Source organism: Oryctolagus cuniculus, chromosome 20 (genome assembly GCF_964237555.1).
Source record: "Oryctolagus cuniculus chromosome 20, mOryCun1.1, whole genome shotgun sequence".
NCBI classification, from domain to species: domain Eukaryota; kingdom Metazoa; phylum Chordata; class Mammalia; order Lagomorpha; family Leporidae; genus Oryctolagus; species Oryctolagus cuniculus.
Genome location: NC_091451.1, coordinates 39104335 through 39123774, shown reverse-complemented (window position 1 = coordinate 39123774; position 19440 = coordinate 39104335). Strand labels below are relative to the sequence as shown.

Here is a 19440-nt window from a genome sequence, read left to right as displayed (position 1 = left end):
CGTGGTTCTGGCTTCTCCTCTGCTGAACATGTAATACAAAGGGAAACACGCACGCCCCCTATGTATTAACTACTTTTTGTAGGGCCGACGTTAGCTTTTTCTTCTACTACCACTTTTCGTATTATATAGTCTACGCTTTCCTTGTGCGGCATTCAATAAACGGATTCCTAAATTTTGTATACCCTCAACGGCCAACTGAAAATGAGAAGAAGTTACAACACAGTTCAGTTCCTACAAGGGAGGCTAACATGAAGTTTCAGCAACTGAGGAACTTTGAAAATGTCCATGCGATAAGTGAAATGCGCTTAAAAGAAAATCTGAATCTTGCTTAAATTCTGCTTAATCAGAAGATTCGGTGTCCTATACCAAAGAGGAAACCTGGAGCTACTGTCATGTGTCCTGGGTCAATCCTGTATTCCTTGGGCAGCCTCTTAACGGCGGTCGTTAAGGAACTGTCCTGTTAAATAGTTCAGCAAACAGGAAGAAACGCTTCAACAATTCAAACAAGATAGAATAACACATAAAAAGGAAGAAAAGGAGAATTTTTATAAGCAGGGTGCTTAAAGGGATGCAATGATACCTAACATCTACCCAGAGATAAAATTCTCTGACTGCACACACACACTTCGCCAGAGAAAGAGCAGATGTCAGACATTGGGGGGAGCCAGTTAAACGCTGTGGATTCCCTGATATCCCGAGGTCTTTGTCACGTACAGAACATCTCACACCGCTCGTGCGATGGTGATCCCTTTGAACAGAGAGCTCGTCCCCATCAGAGACACCTGTCGATTGGGCGGGCCCGCGCACTGGGCACTCAGTGGTCCCCGGTTACTCACAGGGAGGCCTTCCGCGGCTGTGCGTCTTTGCCGCCGCTGCTCTTGGGGTCCGCTGGGCTCCCTGTCCCGCGGGAGGCACTCGGCAGGGCAGCAGCAGGGGGAAAGGACGTCGGGACACTCCCGGCACTGCGAGTCCGGAATGAATCATCTGGAAGCAAAGCGTGCAGTCAGAGCCGCGGGACAGCCCGAGGTGTTGGTTCAGGAGGGAAGGCGAGCAGCCGGCCGGCTTCTCCTCAGTCAGAACCAGTTTTATGAAGGTGGAATTCATGAACTGGCAACTGCACCCAGTGAAGGCTTTGACACCCCATGAAGCTGTCAGCGCGGCCTCAGCGGGAACACGCCCGTCACCCTCTGACTTAGCACCCTCTTGCCCCTCCCACCTTCTCCACACTGATTGGCCTCATGTCGCCCTGGGTTCACCTGCATCTTCTACACTTTTATATCCATGGGATGACACAGATACGTGCGCTTTTTGGCTGGCTTCTTTCATTCTTTCAAGGCCACCTTGTCAGAGAGTTTGAGATTCATCCATGCTGCACAGACCAACCCCTCATTCCCTTCCACTTCTGTCTGGTATTGTATAAACACACCGACACTATTGGTCTGTGACGTCTGTTGATAGACATTTGGATTCTTTTCCAGTTTTTGACTTAGAATAAAGTAGTTGCGAACATTCACATACAAGCCTGCATGGGGACAATGCTTCCGCTTCTCTTCAGAAAATGCCTGGAGCCAGGTTGCTGGCTGCCATGTGAAGCACACGCTCATCTTCCGGAGAGACGGCCACACGGTCACCAGTGTGTCTATGACGCAGTTCCAGAGAGTGGCTCCACGCGCTCACACACTGGATACCGTGGACCTTCCTAAGCTTGGGCGTGTTCTGCACGTGAAGTGGCAACCTTCTTGTGTGTTTTCCTCCTCGTTACTTTTCATTTGAATTCCCCTAACGATTAGTGATGCTACACATCTTTTATGTATTTATTTGTATGTCTTCCTTTGCGAAGTTCCTATTCAAATCTTTTGCACAATTTATAACTAGCTGCCTAATTAGTTCCAAAGGCTTCTCTGTGTATTCTGGATACAAGTCCTTTTCTAGGTATATGTATTAGGATTATTTTTCCCCAATCTATGCCCTGACTTTTTTTTAAAGATTTTGTTTATTTATTTGAAAGTTAGAGTTACAGACAGTGAGAAGGAGAGACAGAGAGAAAGGTCTCTGTCCACTGCTTCATTCCCGAAATGGCCACAATAGCCGGAGCTGCGCTGATCCAAAGCCAGGAACAAGGAGCTTCCTCCAGGTCTCCCACACGGGTGCAGGGACCCAAGCACCTGGGCCATCTTCTACTGCTTTCCCAGGCCATAGCAGAGAGCTGGATTGGAAGAGCAGCTGGGACTAGAACTGGCTTCCATATGGGATGCTGGTGCCGCAGCAGAGGATTAACCTACTGTACCACAGCGCTGGCCCCAACCCTGACTTTTTTAAAATGCTCTATCTCAAAGCCAAGATGCATTAAATTTTGAAGAAGTCCAATGTGTTCATATTTTTTCTTTCACGGTTAGGAAAAATCTTGGTCTATTCCAAAACCACAAAGTCTTCCTTCTATATTTTCTTCAGAGGTTTTAGTTTTTATGCTCAGATTTAATACATTTGAGTAAATTTTGTGTACACTTTAGGGTTAGAATTGAGGTTCAGGGTCCAGTGCTGTGGCACAGCGGGTCAAAGCCCAGGCCTGCAACACTGGTATCCATAAGGGCTCAGGTTCGTGTCCCAGCTGCTCTACTTCCAATCCCGCTCCCTGCTAATGCATCTGGGAAAGCAGTGGAGGATGGCCCGAGTCCTTGGGCCTCTGCACCTGTGTGGGAGACCCAGAAGAAGCTCCTGGCTCCTGGCTTTGGATCGGCTCAGTTCTGCCCATTGTGGCCATTTGGGGAGTGAACCAGAAGATGAGGAGCTTGCTTGCACTCTCTTTCTCTCTCTCTTTCTGCTTCTACCTCTCTCTAACTCTTTCAATTAAATAAAATAAATCTTAAAAAAAATAGAATTGAGGTTCAGTTTTTTAGTTTTGGTGTTTTTTAAGATATGGCTACCCAGTGGTTCCAGAACCATCTTTTCAGACTTCATTTGGGGGAGCTGTTTCATGTTCACAGCAAAACTGGGAAGAAACTCCAGAGATGCTGATCCCCCACCCCTCCTCACCCAGAGCCTCCCCCACCAACTGATGCAACTGATGCACGGGCACTGAGTTACACACGGGTTCACCCTTGACAACCCACAAGTGTGCAGTGGCTGTCCATCATCACAGTGTCACACAGAGCGTCCTCACAGCCTCACCCTCCCTCCCTCCCTGCCTACCCCTACCTTGGTACTGTCTACCACTGTAGCTTTGCCAGTACACCTCACCCTGGACTCAGACAGCACAAGTGTGTCGCCTCTCGGGTTGGCTTCTTCCGTGGCTCATTTATTCAGTACTGAACCCCACCTCGCCGTCAGGACTACCCGTCTGTGTACCCGCTCTCCCAGAGAAGGACATCTTGGTAGCTGCTATTAAACTACAATACAGCTGCTGTAAAACTACACATGCAGGACTTTGTATGGACCCAAGTCTCCAAACCCCCTGGGTACAAGGAGTGTGACGGCGGGATATGTTTTTTTTAAGATTTATTTATTTATTTGAAAGGCAGAGTTACAGAGAGAGAGGGAGAGACAGAGACAGAGAGAGAGAGAGAGAGAGAGAGAGAGAGAGAGAGCTTCTATCCACTAGTTTACTCCCCAAATAGTTGCAACAGCTGGGGCTGGGCCAGGCTGAAGCCAGGAGCCAGGAGCATCTTCAGGGTCTCCCACATGGGTACAGGGATCCATTCAGCACCATTTTAAAAAAATATTACCCTCTCTGGGGCCAGCATTGTGGTATAGTGGGTAAGGCTGCTGCCTGCAATACCAGCATCCCACATGGGCGCAGGTTTGTGTCCCAGCTGCTCCACTTCCAATCCAGCGCCCTGTAATGTGCCTGGGAAAACTGCGGAGGATGGCCCAAGTCCTTGGGCCGCTGCACCTACATGGGAGACCTAGAAGAAGCTCTGGACAACTGACTTTGGTCAGGCCCAGCCCCAGCTGTTGTAGCCATTTGGGGAGTGAACCAGTGGATGGAAGAGCTCTCTCTGTGTCTCTTCCTCTCTCTGTATAACTCTGCCTTTCAAATAAATAAATCCTTTTTTTAAATTGCCCTACCACCATTGGTGTATCTTGGAGTCTTTTTTGAAACACTTACTACAACTAACAGCTTGAGCCACACCGCCTTGATTATTGGGATCGTCTAGTACAAGTCAAAATTAAGCAGCTGAAATTCTTCCAGTTTGTTTCTCTTTTAAAGAGTGCTTTGGCTGCACCTGTTCCTTGGATCTCAGTAGAGTTAAGAATCGACCTACACATTTCTACAAGGAAGCTGACATTTTGCTTCTATTTTCCCTTTATAGATAAGATGGGATGGGCAACTCTACAGTAACGCTTTCTTCCATATCTACGTTACTGAGTAATAAGTAACACCAAGCATATTACTGGAGGATTTTCATTCAACTTAGAGACTTCACAAAATGGTATTGAACTTTAAGACAGAATATTTCAAATATTTTAATAAAGGCACACCCTTATAAAATCCATGCTTTTAGTTAAGACGTTGCATACAAGTTAGCATTAAACCACATCCAGTCACTCTCTTGATTCTCAAAGTCACTTAAGAACTATTCAGGTACAAACTAAAGAAGTTATTGCACATAATTTTTAAAACACCATCCCTGAATCCATTTCCCTAATGACTTAGGAAAAGACATTTCTTGGCCAGAATTGCTGCAAGTTCATGAGTAAATATGGTCACCATAGCTGGGGTAAGGGGCCTGCAACGGGACAGGAGGACCCCCCTGACAGCTGGAATCCTGGGCACCATCAGCTCCAACCTGAGCCAGCTGCAAAGGCGCTCCTGGTCGTAAATAAAGTTCTCAAGCCCTGAATGTTTCTCAGGACTTCCAAGGAATTCACTGTCGTGCTGAGATAAAAGTAATCACTAGTTTTATTATTTATAGCCAGAACTTCAAGATATCATAACTTTAATTCAACACTTTCTGTTGTTCTCTTACTATGTTAAGTTTCTCATAATTTCCGTCTGCCTTGAAGAACTGCTCTATATACTGAATACAGATGTCAGTGCTTTGAGAACCAAACAGTATAGTCCAGTATTTTTTCAACTGCTGGGAAAAAGTTTAATATCACAAAGATTTGATAAAGATAAGCTTAGGAAAAACAGTTTCTAGACATAAATAAGTCACTCTAACGAAATCATATTGTATTAAATTCGGTGATTTTCTAAGTTTAAATTGCACTTACCAGCTAAGGAAAGCACGGGAGTCTTTGCTAGTCCTGAGGCAGACGGTGTGTATCCTGCTGGAGAGCTTTTACTGGAAAAGAACGCGGTTTCCGTTAAACACAGCGCAGCGTCTCTAGATCTGCCATCTACACCATCTACGCCCTGGCTGTTGAAGTTATTTCAAGTGCTTCCCTCCACTTCTTAGGAAACCTTTGTTGCTTTTATTCTTCCTTTGTCTCCCGTATGCCACGACCCAAGACACGTTGTCTCAGGGGTACTCCCTGAGATGCCCGCTTCCTCAGAATTGCGGTTTTTCTTTTGATGCTCAGACGTTCATTATCGTCGGGGGATTTCTGCCTTGACCACTTTGCCAGGTGAACAGGCAGAAGGCACCAGGACAGCAAGCGCCGCCCACACCCACTGAGCACGTGCAGGCTCCCCTGGAAGCCACGCCCACCGAGCTGATTCACCCCGCCCCCCGCCTCCACAGTGACAGACGGACGCGGTGACGTCACACAGTGTCACAGCAGTGTTCTTCCAAGAGTGCCAGGCTCTGTTTCTATGCCTATTGGTAGACTTTTTTTTTTTTTTCAATATAACAGTCTTTACAGGAAAAAAATGATAAATGATTGGCCCAAAAAACCCTCAAAATTAATTCTAAATTTTGTAATGCTGGAATTATTTCACATAAGTAACCAAGTTTGATTATGAGATAAAAACTTAAGTTACAGTTAGTAGCTGACAGATCGTACCTAGCACACTTGTCTAAGTTGCCATATTTCGCCTGAAAAGCGTGATTGTTAAAAGACTGGCTGCGAATCAGTTTGGATTTCTTGATTTCTTTGCCTAGAGAAGTAAGAAGCAGAGAAAAGAAACGTAATTGTTCAGTTCATCCCTGGCTGTCCCAATCCCTCCTCCCCACAACTAGCAGGCGGAGATGGGTCTGGGTCCAGCTTCCCTGCTCAGTTTGAGCTGACTGGAGTGTCGCGCCCACGCCATCCACTAACAACCAGCAAAACCACCCGTGCTAAAGGGCCGAGGAACGGGCCGTGGCTAACGTGTCTCCCCGACACAGCGCCAGCCCTGCCATTTTCCTGAGACGTGAAGGGAAGTTATTTCTTACTTGTTGATGGGTTGCTAGAAGCAGGTGCAGGAGCAGAAACAGGGATGCTCTTGGGCAGATTTTGTGTCGGTGTTTTAGTGTCTCTACCTAAAATAAACCCTGCTTTAAGATGTGTCGTTTTCTCTAATTCCTTATTAATCTCCATACGTAGGCAGAACAACGTCAGCTTCACGGTCGCACGCTGACCCTGTGCTCTGAGCTCTCCTTTGGGAGGACCTGAGCCTCAACACTGATCCCTACCCTGTGTGCATGCATCCCAGTGTCTGCACCACACCGAGCGGACAACTTTCCAAAACCACCTTTGACCAATCAAAGAAACTGAATCAATTTACGTATAAAACTAAAAACTCGGCAGGTCTTCCAGGGAAGCAGTAACTGCACGAGTGAGTGGGGAAGACAGGAAAACTCCTTACGTTTCTTTTCAAAGATCTTATCACTCACGGGCCGTCCATCGCTCTGTTGCTTCTCCTTTTCTAATTGTTCCTGTTAATAAAATATTATCTTAGTATTAAAAGTCCAGCTTCAACAGACTTAGGAAATTGTTCCAATGAGAAATCACTCTAAGCTGCAGAGAGAGATTCAAGCACAGCTCATGAAAATGTCTCAAGGAGGTATTCCTCTCCACAGCCGTGATGGAAACATTCAGACGTCTTCCAGGCTTGTGCTGCTTTACCATCTACAAAACTGTGGGACCCAGGATTGGTCAAACTACGACAATGAGTTTGGTATCATTGTTGCAATGAGCCTTTATTTTTGTTTACTGATTCTCATCAGCAAAATATTTTATTACTATTGGTTATTTAGATTTCCATTTGTTAAAAGATAAAATAGTATATTTCTGTAAAAGGCAGAGAAGGGCCTGCACTGTGATACAGTGGGTAAAGCCACCGCCTACAGAGCCAGCATCCCATATGAGCACCAGTTTGAGTCTTGGTTGCTCCACTTCTGATACAGCCCCTGCTAATTTGCCTGGTAAAGCAGTGGAATATGGCCCAAATGCTTGGGCCCTGCTACCCACATGGGAAACCTGGATGAAGCTCCTGGCTCTTGGCTTTGGCCTGGCTTAGCCCTGGCCATTGCGGCCATCTGGGGAGTGAACCAGTGGATGGAAGATCTCTCTCTCTGCCTTTCCTTCTCCGTAACTCTGAGTTTCAAATAAATAAACAAATAAATGAATCTTTTAAAAAAAAATGAGAAAAAGACTGAGAGAAAATAAAATGGTCTATTGGATATTTCTAAGGGTTTTACTGGAGTATAATATACATGAAGAAAGAAAAGTTGTGTGTAGCTCAATAAATTTTCCCAAAGTGAAACAGCTCTGCTGACAAAACCAAATATTGCCAAAACTTGGGAGCCCCTCGTGCCTGCGGAATTAGCAGACAAGATCAGTGCACGAAGCACGTTCTGCACAACCCAGCACGGGTGACGGTGCACCAGCGGGACGTCCCTTCCAGGGCTCATGTGGAAAAGCTGGGGAAATCAACAAGTCAAGAATTTCCACACAGACGTGGATAAGTGAAAAAGAATCAAACGGTAGTTCTAAAACTGAAAACAGACATGTCGAACAGAAAAAGGTGAGGTGGGCTTAACACAAAACTGCCTGTTTTCTCCATCTTTCCCTCTCCTATCTTAATCCTGTTAATCACAGTTATCTTAAAGTCCTTGCCTACCAGTTCCAGTATTAGGATCATCTTTGGGTCTTTTGCTATTGCTTGATTTTTATCTCGGGTTTGGGTCTCTTAGTCCTAAAATTTTCTCAGAGTTTGCTTGCTCTCTCCACTGTCCAACACCAGCAACCCCAAACTCCACCTTTGCCTTAGGAGACTGATAAAATAACGCATCTTGCTTCTCAGAGGACTTCCTCTGACCTTTAACTCTCACATCATGTGAATTCTCTGCAGAGAAATTAGATATATAAAGGTATATGGGGTGTGTGGTGCGTGTGTGTGCGTGTGTGTGTGTGTGTGTGAACTAAATGTAAAGTTCAGAAGCATCACATTGGAAACTCAAGTCCCTGGATAGACTCAGCAGATAAAGGAGATGAGAGAGAGACCGTGACACTGAAGATGGAGCAAAGAAATTGTTCACTCTGAGGCGCACAGGCTTTAAATAAGAAGCCTGTGGGATGACGACAAAGGATCGAACTTCAGTAAGAGAGAGAAATCAGCACGGAACATGCCCCTACATCAACAGCGGCCCAAATCAACCCCAGTGGGTTTAGGGGGTGTAGCTCAATGAATTTTCCCAAAGTGAAACAGCTCTGCCGACAAAACCATACATTTGCAGATTCAATAAAATGAGGTTCTCAAATATGTTCTCCTTCTAGTTTATAAAAAATTTCAGGAAACTGGGATTCTTCTTTAGTCAATGAACAAGAAATAAAATAATATAAAATTGAAAATGATAATTTTTTTAGTTTAATAGCAATGCACAGTTAATACTTTTCAGAAAGGAGTGTGTGCGTGTGCATGTGAAAGCAACATACCATTTCCAAAAGAAGTAGCTCTTCTCTTTCTTTCTCTTGATCCAACAAATCTTTCTCATAAAATTTTTTCTGAAACTGAAGTTGAGAATGAAATTGCACAACATTAGTGATGTGCTTCCACCAGTGTCCAAGTATCTCTTCCACATCAGGTGAAGAAAGCCTACTTACGGCATCCATGGACATTTCCATTCTGTCCAGCTCCAAGACAGTCTACAGAGAAAAATGCTGTCATCACTGATAAGTAATGAAATTAAATCAAACAATAATTTCTCAAGGAGACACCTTTTCCAGAGGGAAGTTCTATATATAATACACACACACACACACACACATACACACACACACACACACACATATATATGGTATCCCATTTTTAAATGAATTACTCTCCATGAAAAACTGACTAGAGTCAACTATTCCATTTTAATCCCAAAGCTCTGTATATCTTTCTTGCAAGTCCCTCAGTTTTATAAACATCACACTACAGAATTGTTATGGGACAAATTGATGTCATTGTGTGAAACGTACTGAAGAGCTGTACTCCAGAATATTCCACTGCAGGTTAATAATTTACTAATTTAATTGTATCAGTGTTGTATCTATTTATGGGACTAGTCAGTATTATATCTTGAATTAACAAGTTCTCTTAGAAAAGTAAACAGCCCTCTCATGATTACTATCTTGATGAATTAACTCTATTACCTAAACTTCTTATTTTAATAATAAGAACAGGAATATCTATAAAAATAACTGTGTGGGGGTATGTGGGTGTTTAGATGTAAATGGATGTCCAACACGGAGTATTTCTGGATATTTCAGCTGTGGAAGAGGAATGTGCATTTCAGCAAAATAAAATTACACAAATTAATACTAAGTTATCAAATCACTGCTAAGAAGTTCTTCATACTATCTGACAATGATCTCTACAGAAGAAATCTGAAGCTACTTTATAGCACATTAAGAATTAATCTCTCTCACTACAAATAAACGCTCAAGACTATGTTAAGAAAGTCACAGATTCACAAAGGTGATCACTTTTAAGTGATCTGCTCTTATAAAAATATGAATTATATATTTAGTATAAAGAGCTTTTGAAGATTATGAAGTATATTAAGGTTTGATCTCAACCCCAATTTTTACTGCATTAATTTTCCATTATCCCAAAATATCCGTATAACTTCTCATGCTAAAACAAAACAGAACAATAATAGCCATAAAATACAACGTTCCATTATTATAAAAGAGATGTACTCAGGGGTAGGACTCAGAGATCTGTACTCTAGCTCTGGCTCTGCCCCTTACTCACACACTTCTCTTTCCAGATAGAGGGCTTCTACACATCAAATAGCTTCACCAAGTACAGGGCTATGCTCCCAGGAAACGCAACGCTCCCGACTTCACTGACCATTCCACTGGACTGTGGTCCTGCAGACACAGCCTGGCGGGTGAAGCGCTGATTGTGACTTGAAGAGTGCTGACCGAGCACCCCCCAGCCAGCTCTCCCTGGTGGGGCTCTACCACCCACAGTGGTAGCTTAGTTCATATCCAGCTGTGGGAGACACCTGCTGAACCCTCCACTACCTGCCCTACGCCAGCCAGCGTGTGAACATACAGCTGCCCCATCCAGCTAGAGCGGGCAAGCTTGGACTGACGCCGTCTCCATGCGGGCGCTTGGTGGCAGCTTGGTGGCAAGAGCGCTACTTACTCTTTTCACGATAGCCAGAACATCTTTGTCTTTCTCTTGACACAGGAGTTTCCTCACACACATTTCTAACTGCTGAAGCAGGTGCTTATCTGCAGGAATCTTCAGAGTAGATTTCACTTTGGGCAATAGGTAGCAGAGTTTCATTCTACAATAAATTATTTACCTTTGAGTGAATTCAATAGCTATGCAGACTGGTAACAGGAAGCTAAGAGAAAAGTCAAGTTTTAGGTCGTCTCTGAGTTCTTGTATCCATGTGACAAGCGTTTCTGGAGTGCTTCGCCATGTCTAGCACTCGCTACTCTGGGTGTGGAGGCGCCACCGAGACTAAAGGCAATAGGATCCTCTGCCCTGGTGGAGCTTACTCTCTAGCATGGCACTTGGGTCGCAGGAGAAACAAGCAAAATGCCGACAGACAGAGGCAGGCGCTCTGGGGAGGAAGATGAGCGAGCGCCCACGGAGGAGGACTGAGCCAGGTGACAGCAGGTGGTCAGAGTGCCCATGAAGGTTTCGCTGAAGAGAGGACCTTTATGCAACAACCTGAAGACAGCTGGGGGACGAGCCATATGAGTATTTGGAAGAGGACAGCACAGGGGCAGAGGGGGAGCCTCCCTCAAGGTCACCCCAAATTAGCCGACTGGCCTAAATTAGCAAATTGGGCCCAGAGTAGACGTGAGACTAGCAGAAGACACTGGAGGGTAGCAAGAAGCAGGCCTTGGGAAGGAGACTGGCTTCTATTTTCAGGGCCAGAAGATACCACTAGACAGCTCTCTGCAGAGGGGTAAAATGACCTGATTGAACATTTAAAACATCACCTGACTGCTGTGTTGGTGTTAGACTGATGGTGGTCAAGGACAGACGAGAAACAGCGTAGGGGGAAGGAGCTGGGGAAACTCAGGCAAGCCAGGGGGTGGGCTGAGCCAGGAAGTGGCCGCAGGAGGCGGTGGGGACTGGCTGGAGATAGCAGCCACTGGAAGCAGCCGATGTGCAGAGGGATTGGAGGCGGGTGGTGGAGAGAAGCGAGTTGAGGTTCTGACCTGGTTTGAAATAGCTGTTGACAGAGATGGAGAAGACTACAGAAGGGGCATAGGCAGCTAAGGAAGACGAGGACTTCATTTTGGACAGACGAGGTCTAAAGTGCCTATTAGATATTCTGTGCAAATACTAAACGGACAACTGGCTCAACGAGTCTGCTGGCCACAGCAGAGACCCTGGCTGGAGGCAGAGCCAGGAGCCTTCAGCGTGTAGATAAGCCTCAGACTACAGAGAACACCACGGCCATGCGTGTGGTTGGAGAAGAGAGAAAAGTCCGACACTACCACCGTCTAGGGCAGTGACAAGGAACAAGGAAGGGAGCTGAGGAAAGCCGGGAGCTCCCAGGAAATCCAGGAAAGCAAAGATCTCTCCAGGACCAGGGAGTGTGGAGGGCACGTGCTTCGCTAAGCTAAACCTCTCCTCCCTGCCAGGGCTGGTTCAGGGGGACGCCAGGTGGCTGGCCAGGCTGCTGTGTTCAACCAGACGAGGGCTCTCACGTCATTATTTTTTCTACTGCAAACCCTGAGGCAGCCAAAACCCATTTAAAGTCTCCCGGATGCTGGCTCAGTGAACCTTCCGTTGAGAAGTCTTCATAGACACAGAATCAGCTTTTTATTCAACCAACAAAGTAAAGAAGTTCCTGCTCTAGGACTGCCCACACTGCGGACAGCAGCGATGGGTTTGGCCTCGCCCAGCAGGCTCCAGGCCACTCTAAGTGTGCTTTCCCGAGTCAAGGTGTCCTGGGCTCCCCAGGGGAACCAAGTTCATTTCCGGAAGATGAGGCGATGACCTCTCTGAACACCAGCAGTCTTTTTCCAGCCTTGATTTTGTCTAAACTCAGTGAATTTAAATTTTAAGCATTTACTTAACTGCCTATGCACACTTCCCTCTATACAACCCAAGCAGGCCCAGACACGTGCCATACGCTGAGTCAGCTCTGACAGATTCCTGGCCCCACGAGATTACAGAATTCTGCCTTCCTGGTAAGCTAAATTCTTTACGTTATCTCAGGTATCTATTCCTCTGAACTCCTCATGAACAGGCACTAAGCAAATTGGTGGACAGAGAGTTTCTTTAACTGGTCTAACGACACACCAGGTAGCGCACACCTGGAATTTCAGCCTAAGCCGGGTAGGTCAGCAGCCTCCCTCCTCACCTGCCTGATCCTACCACCCTCACCTGTGATGACTCCTCTCCACCTGCACAGCCCCAGAACACAGTCAGTACGTGGTGTTGCTCGACCCACTCCTGTGGCTGGCAGCCGCCCAGGCAGGACCGCGAGAACCGAGACAAGCTGGAGTACAGCGATCTCGTACCCCCAGGGCCCCACGGGTTCACGGAGTGATATGCAATTGATCTGCATCTGGCTGCTGATTGCTCTCTTAGTCACATGATCAGAGCAGGGACGACTTCACTTTCTTCCTAGTTACTTCCCTCAACTGCTTGGTGATACTCCATCACACTGGGTGTTGATCTCAACAGCAAGACTATGAAGCCATACTAGCTCACTGCCTCACCAGCTGCTCCTACTTAAAAGATTAATATGTTTTACACATTGCCTGCAATGCATGCCCGTTGTCTATAGAAGATGAACATATGCCACACATACACACAACCAAATTTGGCTGGCATGTGAAAACAGTGGGGAGCCCTACAGTGCTGCTCTGGGAGCCATTAACCAACTCACTCAAACTGCATTTCTGTTGCAGATTTGAGTTCAAGTTCAGGACAGAGACACCAAGCTTAGAACAGTCTAATGGCTGAAGGTTTATAATTCCCACTATCAAAGGAATAAGTAGCTCTTAAGTATTAATGCACATGTACTTTATGCCACTGAACTATACATTTATAAATTATTAAAATGGTAAATTTCATGTATATCTTACAATTTAAAAATGGAAACAGTATGCTTGTCTGGAAGAGAAAAATGGCAATATATATTTATACTTTTTTAAAGTTTCCAAGCAAACCATTTTCAGGCCTGTTCCATCTAATTTAACAGTTAACGAAGTCCAAGCCTCATTCACAGGACTTCAAACACCCAAGGCAGCTAAACGCAGAAGACAGCACAGGCTTCCAGCGCTACTTCTCTGAGTAAGTGCAGCCCCAGGAAGGGGCAGGTGCTCACCAAGCCAGCTATGAAGATACAAGCCTGCATCAGACCGATGAATGATATCTAGCCATCCTTCTCCTGATGCTAACGTGCGGGTCTGAAACCTGCTGATCTGGCTGTCACCTGCTGCTCTCAACCCAACAAGACAGAAGATCCAAGACAGTACTGAAAGATTGTGCTTCCAAGGCCCATCAATACTCAACAACTGAGAATACTCAGCTGTCACTGCAGCACTATTCGTAATAGCCAAAATATGCCATCAACCGAGACACGAGACACACACAAATGTTATACTGATTGTTCGGTCATGAAAAAGAATAAAATCCCGTCACTTGCTACACCATGGATAGCAGGGAGGCCATTATGTCCAGTGAGATGAGCCAGCACACAGAGACAAATACTGGATATTCTCGCTAATACCTAGAAGTTTAAAGAGGAGAGAGCAGAACAGTGATCACCAGAGTGGAAGAGGGAACATTAGACGGTAGGAAGAGGAGACACAAAGAGATAGTGGGTTATCGAAACTCCCATTCCCAGTATTCTCCAGTACAGTAGGGTAAAAGCGTTTACAACCTATTATTTTACAAATTTTATACAGAACTAGAAAATTTGAAGGCTTCCAACACAACAATAAATACTTGAGGAAATGAAAATGCTAATTACCCTGATTTGATGTTTATACATTGTATATAGGTATTAAATTATCACACTGTACCCCATAAATGTGTATAACTATTATATGGCAATTTTTTTTAAAATGATCTTAGGAATTTCAAAGCAAGCATAAACTTTTCACTTGATTTTTTAATTGCATAAGAAAAAGATTTTATAAATAGTTACTCTAGTAGGTCTATAAGACACGGTTTTGAATATTTGTTTAGACTAGTACATACCTCACATTTGCTACTGGATCATGTGTCAGTTCAATAGCAGGTAGAAAGAAATATTTACAGAAAAATGATTTGGAAAAGATCTCTATAATAAATTCACAGGTATCCAAAAATCGAAGTCTATTCCAATAACTTTTTCCTTGACCTAGTTCTAGAAACAGTAACAAAAATTATCAAGTTAATTGTTCCTACATGTAATTACATGTGACAAAATTAAACACACAAACTCCATGGCAAATTTTTTTATACCACCTATTTGATTCACAAATACAATAGAGACAGGAGAAACATCCCTGATCTGTCAACTCCAAAACAATTAATGCCTTAAAAAAACACTAAAAAGTTTTATTAAACATCTCTTCATTCCAAATGCACTTCTTAACTAGTGAATGACTATACCTTAGTACTTCTGATGACTCACCATGCGCTAAGTACTCTACACATACTATCTCATGTAACCCTAAAAAGCAATCCAAGCAAATGCCCACATTTATCCCTCCTAAAAGGTAAGAATGTTGAGATTCAGAGATGTGAAAGTCACGTGGCTGGTCAAGTATAGACACAGAATTCAAAGGCAGGGCTGTTTTAGTAAAATGTTTTAATAGCCAAATTAATTTTTTGCCTTAAAAATGTTTTGAAGTGTAAAAAGTCATATGTAAACAGTATTACTGACAATAATTCAGTCATTACTCGAGAATAATTTTCTCCTTTTCATATAAATATTCAAAAGCAAGACAACATTTAAAGCCACACAGAACCTTTTTGCAAAATAAAACTTATTATAAAACGTCAGTCCTACCATTAGAAAATGAAATCTCAAAGTAGATTACAAAAAAAAGAGGCTAAAGGATACTGAACATAATTTCCTTACATGGGTTTTTTTTTTTTAAAGTGCTCTAAAAGTGGCAATCCATACTTAAAATGGTAAATTCCAGTAACAAGAAAATCCTATTACCTGCCATTCTAGATAATAGAGTTTAATTAAAAACACTATGACATATAGTCAAAGCAGTTGTACAACAATTAACAAACTCACTAAGTATAAGAGGACTTCGAAAGTTTGTGGAAAAATGACATGAAATGGAAAATGAAATGAAAAGATAATGTGCAGTTTCCATAAACTTTTTCAAGCTTCTGTAGTGTGCCACTATTTTTAGAACTAAAATTTTACATAAATGTCTTTGCCTTGATTTAGCCCTTAACAAATTAAAAGAAACTTATATTTGCTAATCGACTTGGTTTCTTAAGGCATTATATACATCAAGGCTCACCAGATTCACACTCATACATACTCATGGGCACTGCCAGCTCTTTCCAAAGGAAAAACCCACATTCTGTTAATTCTGTTAATCAGGACCATAAATGAATCATTATATTAATACTCGATTTATGTTTTAGTTTCAAACCTATTTCTTTTTTTTTTTTCTTTTGACAGGCAGGGTGGACAGTGAGAGAGAGAGACAGAAAGAAAGGTCTTGCTTTTTTTTCCGTTGGTTTATCCCCCAGTGGCCGCTGCGGCCGGTGCACCACACTGATCCAAAGCCAGGAACCAGGTGCTTCTCCTGGTCTCCCATGCGGGTGCAAGGCCCAAGGATCTGGGCCATCCTCCACTGCCTTCCCGGGCCACAGCAGAGAGCTGGACTGGAAGAGGAGCAACTGGGACAAGAACCTGGCGCCCCAACTGGCACTAGAACTGGGGGTGCCGGTGCCGCAGGCAGAGAATTAGCCTAGTGAGCTGCGGCGCCGGCCCAGTTTCAAACCTATTTCATCAGTGTAGAAATTAGGCCTCCGCCATAAGTACACATATCTCAGCTTCTCAAGTATTGAAATTCACAAAAGAAGGCTCAAAGTAATCAAAGGCTTTCATTACGGATCTGATCCCACACCCAGATTCCTAAAACAAACAAAATTAACCTACAAAAGTCAGATAAAGGCATGTACTAGTTATTTACCAAGATCAACCTAATTACTTATGACAAATGACACATACTATAAGTCACACCTAACTAAAGCCAATGAGTTTCTTCTGTTCAAAATAAGAGACAGGGCAGGCTCTTAGCCTAGTTGTTGAGACACCCCATCCCACACTGGAATACCTGGCTTAGATTCCTGGCCCCAGCTCCTGACTGCGAAACCTGGGAAGGCAGCACTGGTGGCTCAAGCAACTGGATCCCTACCACCCACTAGGAGACCCGGATAACACTGTTGGCTGCCAGTTTGGGTCTGGCCAGGCCCTCGACCAGCCCCTGCCATTGAGGCGTCTGGGGAGACAACTAGTGAAAGGAAGTATTCTTGCTCTCTCTCTCTCTCTCTCTCTCTGTGCCTCTCAAATCAATAAATAAAAATTCAAAATAAGAAAAAATTATTACTTACGTTCAATTAATTTTTGAATGACCTCTTGTCTCTGTTCTTGTTTACGGTTGTATCGTAGAAAAATACAGAGAGTTCGTGAAGCTGCCTTTTGAACAGGTAAGACATTCTTAAAGAAACAAATAAGAATGACAATTACAGCCTAATATCATATATTTTGGACAAATTGGCTCTACCAAATCAACTTTACGTTGGTTAAAAGAGGAATGTTTGCTGCCTGTCGAGTCACTGAACGTCTATCTTCCGGGAAGTGTCTTCATAATTTAACGTTAACATCGTTCAGATAAGTTGATCAACACATCACATGACAAAGTTAATTGGGCACCATCATGCTCAAATCATTGAGCTTTGACTCTTTATTTCCTTGTCATCTCATCTTAAGTGACATTCTCCTCAAATACACTTCAGCACCCATTCTTTTGGCCATTCCCTGGACTCGGTCAGTCAGTCAGTCACTGAACATTTATAGAACACACCATGTATCAGGTGTATCATCAAAAATAATCCAGAGACCCCCCACTCTGCAGTCCCTCTGGCTTAGTTCTGGTTCTTCGACCTCCATGTCAATCATTGAGATCTCTGCCCATGATAAAATGTGGAATCCAAAGGACACCATGTCAATCACTCTGACCAATATTCCCGACCCCTTTGTTCTTTGAATTTCTGTGACACCACCAGACAGAACCTTAATTCTAAATGAATTAAATACTTTATCTTTACTGAGTTTGAGTTCAAACCATGTATTGGGCAAAAATCTTTCAACCAAATGTTTTGTGTCTACCACAAATTCCTGTTCACCATCCGCATTCACATATAAGTCACAAATATTCCATTTCTGAAGACACAGACTATTATAGTGGGAATCCTTCCAGTACAATAGAACACAATTTTTACATTACTGAGACAGTATTGCCTGCATATTTTATATAAGCTATTTCTATCCTGTTGGGTACTAGTTCTTCTGGTGTTTTTAAAGTGTCGAATGTAAAAGGAGAATATCTGCTGTGATTTAGAACAGAAAATTTAAGGAATACACATGATCAGAAACACAACTGAGCTTAAGAAAAATACACTTTAGATAGCAAATTAAATAGAAGCATGATATTGCTTTCTTTCATTTTGTGTAGAGTGACTGTCATATGCAGACATACTTGTCATAGAAAATATGTACATTTTATACATCACATATATTAAGTCTTATAGTATAAGTTCAATATTATTTTGGATTAGAAACCTAAGATAAATGTAATCATTTCAAAAACATAAAAACTATCTTAAAGAAGTGACCATTTGAGCACAAAGAATAAAGACTGCAATTTATTAAAACATCATTTAATATTTTAAAATGAGTCTAAAAACAGACAGGTAAAGGAAAAAGAAAAATTAATTTGTCACCTTATAAGTGGCTACTGCAACAACTCCTAGCACTTAGAATTTATAATCAGAGTGAAAAAATTAATAATTTATTCCATCTTTACATTAAGAAATGTAATCAAAGAACTCACATGGAAGAAGGAAAAGATACCTTCCCAGGAGAATGCCATCAAAAATGCCTAAGAAGTGATGGAATTTTTTACATCACTCTTTCGCCAGTTCTGATGAAATAACTGATTCAAGCGAGAACCAGCAGCAGATGGTAGAGCCAGTGAGACACTGGGTATTCAGAGCTGAGGCATCCCCGGCAGGTCACAGTGCAGGCCACAGGAACAAGTAGTCTGCAACTCAAAGCAGTGCGGCTGCCGTCACCAGCACAGCCCTCTCAGCTCACTGAGAGGGGGACAACAGTCCAGATAGGATGAAACATGAAACACAGCACACTCACGGAGTGCTCTTCTCAAGATATTTAAGCTAAAGATCAAACGTGGAGTTCACACGAAACACAGGAACTAGATGAATACTTAAATCAACACCATGAAGAAGGATCCTGACAAAGAAAGGCTTAGCGTGTTCTACAGGACGACTGCTCAGTCTCTCTCGCAACTCAGTGTCACAAAAAAAAGGAGAAGTAGAACAACGGAAACTCTTTCATATTAAAATAATTCAGAAACCTAACTAAAGGCAAGGTATAGATCTTAGAAAGGTTCAATATGGGATAAAAGAACTGTAAAATACATTTGGGAATCTAGATATTAAAGGATTTTGAAGACAACTGCAAATTTTGGTACATGTCTCCATTACAATGTAAATTCTATGAATATAAGTCCTTTGTCTCTTCTGTTGGAATCTAAAATTCTCCTTACTACCTAGCAAGAAATCAATAAATTGTATTCAACAAATGAGTGAATATTATAATCTTTAAGTATGGAACTAAAATAAATAAAAAAAAAATTTTTTTTGACAGGCAGAGTGGACAGTGAGAGAGAGAGAGAGACAGAGAGAAAGGTCTTCCTTTGCCGTTGGTTCACCCTCCAATGGCCACCGTGGCCGGCACGCTGCGGCTGGCGCCTGCAGCCGGCGCACCGCGCTGATCCGATGGCAGGAGCCAGGAGCCAGGTGCTTTTCCTGGTCTCCCATGGGGTGCAGGGCCC

The 19440-nt window shown here is 43.3% G+C and overlaps 1 protein-coding gene across 12 annotated transcripts in view; it reads right to left on the bottom strand.

Moving 5' to 3' along the window:
* Positions 1–19440, bottom strand: part of PPP4R4 (protein phosphatase 4 regulatory subunit 4) — a 104691-nt gene that overhangs the window by 8478 nt on the left and 76773 nt on the right. For 11 of the 12 annotated variants that reach the window (XM_070065569.1, XM_070065576.1, XM_070065572.1 and 8 more), the window contains 10 exons: positions 16916–17021; positions 14546–14693; positions 10508–10652; positions 8971–9012; positions 8803–8877; positions 6731–6800; positions 6318–6404; positions 5947–6040; positions 5215–5285; positions 837–984 (listed from right to left, as the gene is read on the bottom strand). In XM_070065569.1, the coding sequence (XP_069921670.1) occupies positions 837–984; positions 5215–5285; positions 5947–6040; positions 6318–6404; positions 6731–6800; positions 8803–8877; positions 8971–9012; positions 10508–10652; positions 14546–14693; positions 16916–17021 (986 nt within the window). The remainder of the gene's footprint in view (positions 1–836; positions 985–5214; positions 5286–5946; positions 6041–6317; positions 6405–6730; positions 6801–8802; positions 8878–8970; positions 9013–10507; positions 10653–14545; positions 14694–16915; positions 17022–19440) is intronic. The other variant, XM_070065571.1, reaches the window with a different exon arrangement.